The 11,160-nt window shown below is 44.0% G+C and overlaps 1 protein-coding gene across 1 annotated transcript in view; it reads left to right on the top strand.

The window, feature by feature from the left end:
- Positions 1–1,616: 1,616 nt before the first annotated feature.
- cdhr5a (cadherin-related family member 5a) overlaps positions 1,617–11,160 on the top strand; it is a 17,188-nt gene continuing 7,644 nt past the window's right edge. The window contains exons 1-8 of the mRNA XM_019867209.1: positions 1,617–1,789; positions 4,436–4,608; positions 6,119–6,181; positions 6,257–6,346; positions 6,435–6,521; positions 7,896–8,000; positions 8,076–8,261; positions 8,439–8,529. Of these exons, the coding sequence (XP_019722768.1) occupies positions 1,699–1,789; positions 4,436–4,608; positions 6,119–6,181; positions 6,257–6,346; positions 6,435–6,521; positions 7,896–8,000; positions 8,076–8,261; positions 8,439–8,529 (886 nt within the window). The 5' untranslated portion in view covers positions 1,617–1,698. The remainder of the gene's footprint in view (positions 1,790–4,435; positions 4,609–6,118; positions 6,182–6,256; positions 6,347–6,434; positions 6,522–7,895; positions 8,001–8,075; positions 8,262–8,438; positions 8,530–11,160) is intronic.

Below are 11,160 nucleotides of genomic sequence, written 5' to 3'. Positions count from 1 at the left end.
ACAGCACAGAGGATTTTTTTCCCCTCTCAAACCTCAGTGCAAACATGCAATGCATTAAAAAACACACCCAGCTAAAAATAAGGCAGTGAAAACTCAACTGTATAAAAAGAAATAAATATATAAATCTCAATATATAAATTGCAATGAACATTCAAGAGACAACCGACAACCAAGGGCATTTGTGTCCCTTGCGGGTTAAAGTTAAGTAGTGCATTGTGCAATAAGCGCAAGTCAGATGCTGAGGAGAGGGTCACAGTCTGTGGCAGGAGGCAGAGGGGGAGAGTGCAGGCAGAACAGGGAGGGAGTTGAGTCTCCTGACCGTCTGGTGGAAGAAACTGTTCTTGAGCCGGCTGGTTCTAGCACTGAGACACCGCAGTCTCCTCCCCGACGGCAGCAGGCCGAAGAGGCTGTGAGACAGGTGGGTGGGATCACCTGCGATCCGGAGGGCTTTGCGGGTCAGACGAGAGTTGTAGACGTCCACGAGTGGGGGAAGAGAGACACCAATGATCTTCTCAGCTGCTCTCACGATGCGCTGCAGACTCTTTCGGCAGGACACGGTACAAGCGCCGTACCACAAGGTGATGCAGCTGGTCAAGATGCTCTCAGTGGTGCCTCTATTGAAAGTCTGCATGATGGGGGTGCGGGGCTCTTGCTCTCTTCAGTTTGCGAAGGAAGTACAGGCGCTGGTGGGCTTTTTTGGCCAGTGATGAGGTATTGTGGCTCCAGGACAGGTCCTCAGAGATGTGCACTCCCAGGAACTTGGTGCTGCTCACCCTCTCCACAGTGGCACCTGGGTGTGTGTTCTCCTGAAGTCGACAACAATCTCCTTCGTCATCTCCACATTCAGGTGGAGATTGTTGTCTTTGCACCAATTTTCCGACCCGCTTTATCCTCACAAGGGTCGCAGGGGGTGCTGGAGCCTATCCCAGCCGTCTTCGGGCAGTAGGCGGGGGACACCCTGAACCGGTTGTCAGCCAATTGCAGGGCACACAGAGACGAACAACCACCCGCGCTCACACTCACACCTAGGGACAATTTGGAGTGTTCAATCAGCCTGCCATGCATGTTTTTGGAAAATGGGAGGAAACCAGAGTACCCGGGAAAACCCACGCAGGCCCGGGGAGAACATGCAAACTCCACACAGGAAGGCCGGAGCTGGGATCGAACCCACAACCTCTGCACTGTGAGTTTGACACGCTAACCAGTGGACCGCGGGGCGGCCAGTTTAAAAAAAAAACAAAAACATTGTGACTTTGTGGCTTGACCACTTTTTGCTAGATGCCAACAGCTTATCTGTACCTATCGGCAACAGTTTCTGATGGCCATGTTTTGTTTTGTTTTTTTGTTTTTTGTTTTTGGACCCCTCTCCACTTGTCTGTCCCCCACGAGGAGGCAAGAAGCAATGTTTCCCACTGTTAACATTCATCCTGTTGATTTTCCCCCAGAGTGCGGCAGGACCACCATTGCAAACAGAGCCGTTAAAACAGATGCAAGTATTTCTGTGGGAGGCTGGGAGGCCTCTGCTGGCAGCCACTTAATACGATATGTGCCCGTAAGATGAAGTCACAAACATCGCAACTGTAGTTGACTCCCACTCGCCAGGCAGCACAGACAAGGCATTATTTGGAGTACCCGCTGGTACCACGGGCTCTTCATCCTCCTCGTGTCTTTATCTGTTGGTGACCCACAAATCGGGACATGGATCGAAAATGGAAACGCAAACCTGTGATTGTCATTTTGAGATACGTCATCACGCTCAGCTTTTGTACATTTGCTTCTGCTCAAAGGCGTAAGTAAAGCTCTTACCGCTACTTAGAACTTCATATGTTGCTGCTGGCTGCAAGAGGACGTTGATCAGGCTGCTGAGACAGAGAGTCCGTGTGTTCAGCTTTTCAGTGCTGCCAATCGTCTATGGCTCGCAGGCATCGGAAAATTAATCAGCCAAATGACAAAAATGAGATGTTTTTCTCTGACAGAGATTCTGGCCTGCATCTCACAAAAACTGATCAAAAGTCCCAGTTTGATTCTGTTCAAAAACCAGCGAGAAAAACACATCCTTTCAATCTCTTTCACCTTGTGTCCAGCACATAGCTTTTGATCTGGTCCCGTAGATTGACCAACACTACATGTGGATGTTTTTAAATCACTTTCCAGTTTAAAAAGCTTAGCTTATGTTTAGAATGTCCTCGTGTCGCTGTGCAATGTAACAAAGAATCACACAACTGTCTTTGTTAGTTGAACTACAATTCAGTCAGAAAACATTCCACTGAACAACATGTGCACTTTTAGCTGGTGTCTTGTGTTTAGGTCCGAACTTGTTTAGTTAGTTTTTAGATCCTTCAGAATAAGTGAGTGCTAATAATAATAATTATCATCCTCCTCCTCCTGGGCAATCGGCCCCTGTCAGGGACTTGCCCGCCCTTCCCGGATCCCACACCCGGTACGACTCACACTGGTGCATCGCGAGGTTCACACCCAGTGCGGGCCCCGGAAGGGCCCTTGCGTGATTATTGTCTAAGGAGGGTTGTGGGGCAGCTACTCCCACTCCCTTCCGTTCCGGCGGGGCGAGCGCTGGGCGTCTCACCTTCTGGTGAGACCCCACCTGCTTCCCTACCGGCTGGTGGGCATTTAGCCCAAGAGCCCCGGCGTTCCGCTCTCGCGCCACTCGGAGGCATCCCACCATGCGAGGATTAATATGTAATCATCATCATCATCATAAAAATAATGGTTGTGGTTGTTATCCAGCCAGACAGTCATTGTCTGATCTGCTTAATGGGCTTTATAGACATGCTGGAGCCTCTCCCAGCTGTCTTCGGGCAGTAGGCGGGGTACACCCTGAACTGGTTGCCAGACAATCGCAGGGTACACAACCATTCACACTCATTATTGTTATTATTATTATTATTATTATTATTAGACTAAATGCAGCCCAGTAGTCCAGTGGTTAGCGCGTCTGCCTCACGGTGCAGAGGGGCAGGGTTCGATTCCGGCTCCAGGCCTTCCTGTGTGGAGTTTGCATGTTCTGCCTGCGTGGGTTTTCTCCGGGTACTCCGGTTTCCTACCACATAACAAAAACATGCATGGCAGGTTAATGGATGGTTGCTCGTCTATGTGTGCCTTGCAATTGGCTGGCAACCAGTTCAGGGTGTACCCGCTTACTGCCCGAAGATGGCTGAGATAGGCTCCAGCACCCCCCACCACCCTTGTGAGGATAAAGCGGATCACAAAATGGATGGATGGATGAATGGATGGATTATCCTAAATTCAGTAGTTGTTATTGGTTGTTGTTTCCAGTTAGGTCCAAAATTAGTTGGTCAATAATAATCAGAATCAGAATCAGAATCATCTTTATTGGCCAAGTATGTAGAACACACAAGGAATTTGTCTCCGGTACAACACGCTGCATTAGTATCATCATAAACAAGAACATGACAAATAGGTATGGAAGGACATTTCGTAATGTTAGTGAACCGTAGTGCGGTGGGACCACCCAGTGACAACTGTGAGACAATGTGCAAAGTATCAAGCAGAGCTAAAGTGATCAGTGGTAGAATACAATACTATGACAGTTTGTACAGTTGGTGCAGAAAATCATAAATTGGTAAAATTAGGATAAACGGGTGTTTTCACAAAAATAGGGCTTTGATTGTTCTTGCATATTTTCAGAGGTTCAATTTCATTTGGACAAAGTGACACAATGATAGTCATCCATGACTCATTCTGATTTTTCTCCCTAAAGATGGCTTAAGATAAGATAAGATCAGATAAGATCACCTTTATTTGTCCCACACTGGGGAAATTTGCAGTCTACAGCAGCAAGATTGAGGGGGGGAAATAAAGTGTTTCATTGCACAAAATAAATGTTTCAGAAAAGAACTGTACACAGTTCAATATAAGTGAAATATAAAATAAAGCATTAGCAATATATTTGTGGAATAAATATAATAAATAATAAATAGCAATAGCATAGAAAACACAGCGTAAGGTGGCTGTGCTATTTACAATGGTTACAGGTTTTCACGCATGTTTATTCAGCAGCCTTGCCAGGTCTTTACTATGACTTCCTTTCCTTTCTGATTTGCGGGTGTTCCTGCCTTCACGTTTGTGTTTTTAATGACAAGTATGGTGTACTGGGTTGAGGCCAGGGCACTTACCTGACTAATTAAGGATGTATAGTTATTTGCTGTCACGTCTTTTAGTGCCCTGTGACCTCAGTCCAATAAATGACACATTTCTCTCTCTCTCTCTCTCTCTCTCTCTCTCTCTATCACTCTTTTTGGACATGTTATACTACTGTGTAGCTACTGTTTATGTTGCAGGAGTTAATACTCAAAATTGTAAATCTAGCGAAATTAATAATGGTCTCACAATGCCTTGATGGGTGCAAGCCTCGTTGCTCTTATGGACAATATCTGATTTGTCACACCTCTCTCAGTCTGCACAGTGCCTGCTGGGCCTGTTCCTGTTCCAGAGAACAGCACTGCTGACCTCCAGGTGGTAAAAATAAGCTCCGGTAGTGATGTAACACTGACTGTTGTGAGGAATCCTGAAGAAATGTTTTACCTGAAAGGCAAAGCCCTGATGGTGAAGAAAGAACTGGACTATGAGGTACTTAACTTCCCAAACAAATCTACTGAGAGTTACATTTTGCAGTAGCATTCAAAATTTTTTTTCTTCTTCATGTGCGGGTGCGTGGGCGTTTCTTCTTTTTCTTAATTTAATATTTCAAAATCCAAGCAATAGGCAATCAGACTTTTCTTTTTTTACGATACAAATTTCAGATGCAATTTTTCTATGATAGTCATTGATGGTGTAGTGGTACACTCGCCTGACTTGTGTAAGGGCGGTGTGGGATCAGTTCCCACTCAGTGACGGTGTGGCCGTGAGTGTGAATTGTTGTCTCTATATGTGCCCTATGACTGATGTATGATGTAGTCTGCCTTCCGCCCGAAGTCAGCTGGGAGAGGCTCCAGCATCCCACTGCAAACCTGTTCAGGATAAGCATTGTTCAAAATGGAGGGATGTCTACATTATGTTGTCATAAATGTCAGATGTAAAATTACATACAAAATATAATCAAATCAAAACTCTATATTTTATGCATTTTTAATGATTTCATGTTAATTGGAGGGCAGCCCGGTAGTGGTTAGTACGTCGACTTCACAGTGCAGAGGTACCAGGTTCAATTCCAGCTCCGGCCTTCCTGTGTGGAGTTTGCATGTTCTCCCCGTGCTTGTGTGGGTTTTCTCCGGGTCCTCCGGTTTCCTCCCACATTTCAAAAAACATGCATGTCAGGCTGATTGAACACTCCAAATTGTCCTTAGGTACGAGTGTGAGCGCCACTGGTTGTTTGTTTCTGTCTGCCCTGCGATTGGCTGGCAACCGCTTCAGGATGTCCCCTGCCTACTGCCCGGAGACAGCTGGGATAGGCTCCAGCACCCCCGCGACCCTCGTGGGGATAAGCGGATCGGAAAATGGATGAATGAATGAATGTTAATTGGCCGAAATGACATATTGTGTAAATCGAGGGTCATTCAATAAATAAGGTGAATTTTTCGGTGTAAAAACTTCGAATACCGATAGAAGCTTACTTTTCTTTTTTTTTTTCAGCATAGTCTCCCAGCACTGTCACACACTTTTCCCACCTGTGCACAGGCTTCCATACTCCTTCAGCGTAAAAATCTTTGGACTGATGTTTCAGAAGGAGTCATCTCGCATCATGACAATGCAAGGCCTCACACAGCAGCCCAAACGGTTCAGACCATCAACGAGCCAGGCTGGGAACTGCTCCCTCAACCCCCTTACAGCCCAGACCTTGCCCCTTCAGACTTTCACCTGTTTGGTCCCTTCAAAGCGTTCACGAAAGGCACCAAGTTTGAAAGTGACGATGAAGTCAAAAGTGTTGTGAGCGACTGGCTGAGACATCAGTCCAAAGATTTTTACGCTGAGGGAATATGAAAGCTTGTGCACAGATGGGAAAAGTGTGTGATAGTGCTGGGAGACTACATTGAGGAAAAAAAAGTAAGCTTCTATAGTCCTTATACCGAAAAATTCACCTTATTTATTGAATGACCGTCGTAATATTCACGTCATATTACCATGGATAAATGTTTGTCAGGCTTTACCCAACAGAGCAGCTCTGGTGGTGTGGGTACAATGCAGCAGACCAGGCTCCAAATCTGTGAGTACAACATCACCTCATAAACATCACCGTCGCACTTGATGAATTAAGCATGATTTTTTTTCCCCACACAAGGTCAATGAGTCTGTCGAAGTATTGGTGGAAAATATAAACGACAACCCCCCAAACTTTGCTCAGAATAGCTACATTCTGGAAGTAAATGAGGTGAGCCGTGCAGCCATCGGACATGCTGAATTTGTCCTTGATTTTATGTTGGATGTAATTGTAAAATTGGCACTTTTGCACTTCCCAGCTGACTCCTGTCAATTCCAGTGTTGGACTGATTGAAGCCACTGATGCTGATTCTGAACCACTATTTTATCGCTTAGAGTCCGCCATGGTAAGACTATGAAATGTAATTTGAACTAAGTAGAATTTTTGTGGTCATTTGAAGCGGTGACAGTCATTTGGTAATGACATCACTCAAGTTACTAGAAAGAGGGGCTTGGTCACAAAAATCACTTGCAATATCTCTGTTATTATTTCTACATATGACCATTAGAAATTTAGGTTTTAGCAAGAATCATAGAAGTTGATGCACAAAATTTGCGTCAGTGGGCCACATGATATGAAGTGGCAGGCTGGATCTAGCCCCCGGGCCTTGAGTTTGACATCTGAGGTATAGACTGCAGTGAATTTCTTTTCATAGACTTGGCAACTGCTTGTGAGAAAATATGAGTTTGTTTGTTTAGAACTATCGAGGTGTATTACAGGCAGCACGGTAGAGCACTGGGAGTGTACTGTAGAACATTGTTCGATTCCTAAAAGGAGCAGTAGGGAAACAGGGCGCTGAATGACTTTGGTGCGCTGGAAGCGACTGTCTGCTCTTTTGTAAAAGATGAGCTCAGATTCCGGTTGTGTTGTTTCTCTCTTGTCTCGATTCGGTGCGTGTCTACTTAAAAATATTTGTAATTCTGCCGAATAACCTTGACACAGGTGCATCTCCAAGATACTCATTTGCTGTGCTGCCTCACAGGATGGAACAGCAAAGTGTGTTGGTTGTAGTGAGCTTTGTGCTGAAAGTCCGAATCTGACAGCATTTGCACCACGGTGCCGGTGCACTGTCTACCAAATAGAGCCCAGCATTAAACTGTTTTTTTTTTAATATCATTTCATTTATCATGTTATCAGGTCACATGTTATCATTATTGGTGCACAAAGGGCTCTGCTCCACTCTCACGCTTGATGATTAAAAAAAAAAAAAAAAAAAAGACAAACAATCCTCGGTTGACAGCAAAAATGGACGCTGCTGTATATATACACTTGTGAACAATTTATTAGTCGATCACAAACAGCCTGCGCACAGCACAGACTGGAGGAGACACAAAGTTGAGGAAGCTTGCGTGGATTGATTTGAGAAGCTTTTCTTTGAGGTGGCGCCGATCCCCCTTGTCCAGGTGTAAAGTCGGCCTTGGGTGTGAATGTGAGTGTGATTGATGATTGGCCCCTGTGTTTGGCTGGCAACTGGTCTAGAGATCATACTCTGTCAAAAGCCAACGAGGATAGATAGGCTCCATCTTACCCATGCCCGATACATATGGATGTATGCATTTACAGATTCCATATATCAAAAGAAAGAATTAATCAGATTTGTATTTTGCAAATGAATCCATATGTAAAGTATATGTGTTGTTTTTGACTTGAGTTGTAATAGAGTTGCGTTAAGGCCTTTGGTCATGACCCCAGTCTGCTTTTCTCTTGTCTGTTCAATTAGGATAAATATTTCCGTCTGGAGAACATCAACACTCCAAAATTACTTGTTAAAAGTGTGATGGACTACGATGTTGTTCAGAAAATCTCACTGGTGTTACACGTACAGGTACAGTGCAGCATCATAGCAGCATTTCGAGATCAAGCCGCTTTTCTGTGACCTTGGTTGTTGAAAACTTTACAGGACACGTTCAATGGTTCAGCCTCCAATGAGCCCTTCTTCACCTCCGTGGCCACCATCACGGTGCATATAAAGGACGTAGATAACCGGCCGCCCTGGTTTCAGCCTTGTTTGAGGACTAATTTAGGGCTTGCCAAGCTGTGTGTGAGCGCTGGTTACAGAGGCAAAGTCAATCTAACGGAGAAGGAGGTGAGTTCACGGCGTGATGTCGTGCTTTCAAAGCTGATAGATAAGAAGCCATTTTCACATTCCTCTGTTGAAAATGATTTTGGACTAATATGAAGCAGAGCCGCATGTTGGATTTTTATTGTGAGGCGATTAAAACAAAGGTGAGCTGCGGAATGAGAGTACGATTTGAATCAACAGGAAGGCCCGCTGACACTGGAACCCGGACCGGTTTTTGCAAAAGATGGAGACAAGAATAGAAGTGAACAGATCAGCTACCGGATTTTAAGAGGTGCTCATTTGCTTGGTATTTGTAATGTATTGATGTTTTCTAACACAGGGACACCACCGCCTCTTAATATTTGGACATGATTCTTGAGGAGGCTATCGCTAGGTTTTATGGGCAGAGGGGGCACATTTCACAAACAGATAAGAAAGACCGATAATACTTTAAAAACGTAAAGTCAAAAGATTAGGGTTGTCAGGCTATTTCAGTTTGTTTTTAATATAGTACACAAGCACGGGAAAGATGTTTGTAGCATCACTGACCCCCCTCCGCCCTGCCCCACCCCAAAAAAAAACGAAAAAAAGAAAATATAAATAACTGTTTGCAAAAATGGGTCACGCCAAACCCATCATTTTCATTTGCGAAAAAAAATGACAGACATTAATTTCCCTTTTAGGCATTAAGGATGAAATCAAAATCAAACAAACAGCCTCAATCACCAGCTAGCTGGCGTGTGGAGGCATAGAAGAATGCCGCCAGTTTTTAAGGGTGGCAAATCGGTTGATTACGCCATTGTGTTTGCGTGCATAGAGGAAAATCACACAATCACGTGACTTTGCCGACTGTTTGCTCTGAAATACTTTTGAAGTTGAAGATTACATTTTGGCACACATGCGCCTAAGTGGTTGAAGAAGAATATGACTCCATGATTTTATTTGTTTTAGTTTAATCACAAAAGTAACAATAAAGTGGTACTCTTGAGAATAGCAGGGACAGGCTAATTGGGTTTTATCTCTCCACTTTTAGTTTCCTAAATAAAGTTTCAAGTAATTCAAACATTGCCTGAAATGTTTTATATTTCATATCCCTATTGAGTTGCTTCCGAGACAGTAAGTGTCATTTAATTCTTATTTATTTCATTCTGTGAAATCCTCTCGACTCACATTCTGCCATTCTGCTCTTAGGCAGGAACGGACGAATTGTTACTACCAGCAGTAATAAAGACTTTTTGCTCTCTTTCGTGCTTTTAATCGCCCTGTTTGGTAATAAGGCAAGCAGTAGCGAAGTGACGACACGGATTCAAACAAACCCAATTCCAGTGAAGTTGGCTTGTTGTGTGAAACATAACTAAAAACAGAATGCAATGCTTTTCAAATCATGGTCAACGTATATTTAATGGAATACACTACAAATATATTTAATTTTCAGAGAATCTGGCAAAATCACTGCATATTAGGTGGCAAGGCCAAAAACCAAAATTGAATGCTCGTGACATGCGATCCCTCAGGCGGCACTGCATCAAAAACTGACATCAATGTGCATAGGATACCACCACCTGGGCTGAAGAAGACTTCAGAAAACCAGTGTCAATAAATACAGTTTGGCGCTGCATCTGTAAATGCAACTTAAAACTCGACGATGCAATGCAAAAAACATTGCATCGTCAACAACACCCAGAAATGGGTGGACTGATGCAAAGTGAAAAAGTGTTCTGTGGTCTGACGAGTCCACATTTCCAAATTGTGTTCGGAAATTGTGGACATTGTGTCCTTTGGGAAATAGACATCCGGGCTGTTATGGACGCAAAGTTCAAAAGCCAGCATCTGTGATGGTATGGGGCTGTGTTAGTGCAAATGGCATGGGAGGCTTACACATCTGTGAAGGCAACATTAATGCTGAAAGGTACATACAGGTTTTGGAGAAACATATGCTGCCACCCAAGCAACGTCTTTTTCATGAATGCCCCTGCTTAATTCAGCAAGACAATTTCAAACCACATTCTACACTTGTTACAAAAGCGTAAAAGAATGCGGCTCTTAGACTGACCTGCCTGCAGTCCAGACCTGCCTCCCATTGAAAATGTGCGGTGCATAACGAAGTGTAAATTTATGACAACGCAGACCCCCTGACTGTTTAAAGCTGGGGAAAAAATGGGAAAGAATTTCACCGACAAAGCATCAACAATTAGTGTCCTCAGTTGCCAAATGTTTATTGAATGTTGTTAAAAGAAAAGGTGATAAAAAAAAACATAACCATGTCCCAGCTTTTTTTTTTTTTTTTATGTGGTGCAGCCATAAAATTCAAAGTTAATAAATTGCTAAAAAGATTACCGGTTCAAACATGAAATCTCTTGTCTTTGTAGGATTCATTTAAATATAGGTTGGACATGATTTGCAAATCATTGTATTGTAATTGGCGGTCCGGTGGTCTAGTGGTTAGCGCGTCAACCTCAACCCCCTGGGTTCGATCCCAGCTCCGGCCTTCCTGTGTGGGGTTTTCATGTTCTCCCTGTGCCTGTGTGGGTTTTCTCTGGGTACTCTGGTTTCCTTCCACACTTCAAAAACATGCATGGCTGGCAGGCTGAACACTCTAAATTGTCCCTCGGTGTGAGTGTGAGCGCGGATGGTTGTTCGTCTCTGTGTGCCCTGCGATTGGCTGGCAACCGGTTCAGGGTTTCCCCCGCCTACTGCCCGAAGACGGCTGGGATAGGCTCCAGCGACCCTTGTGAGGATAAAGCGGATCGGAAAATGGATGGATGGATGTATTGTAATTGTACAGTATATACAGCAGTGGCGGACCCTGAGGGCCAGCAAGGCCTTCTCTGCTGGCCTAAACATTCTCAGAAAAGTAAATTTACTTTTATGTATTTTATGTTATTTTATAATTTATGTTATTTTATTTTCATAAATATGTAAA

This window comes from Hippocampus comes, unplaced genomic scaffold (genome assembly GCF_001891065.2).
Source record: "Hippocampus comes isolate QL1 unplaced genomic scaffold, H_comes_QL1_v1.1 scaffold2, whole genome shotgun sequence".
NCBI classification, from domain to species: Eukaryota; Metazoa; Chordata; class Actinopteri; order Syngnathiformes; family Syngnathidae; genus Hippocampus; species Hippocampus comes.
Note: the sequence above shows the minus strand (reverse complement) of the source record. Positions and strands in the feature narration are given on the sequence as shown.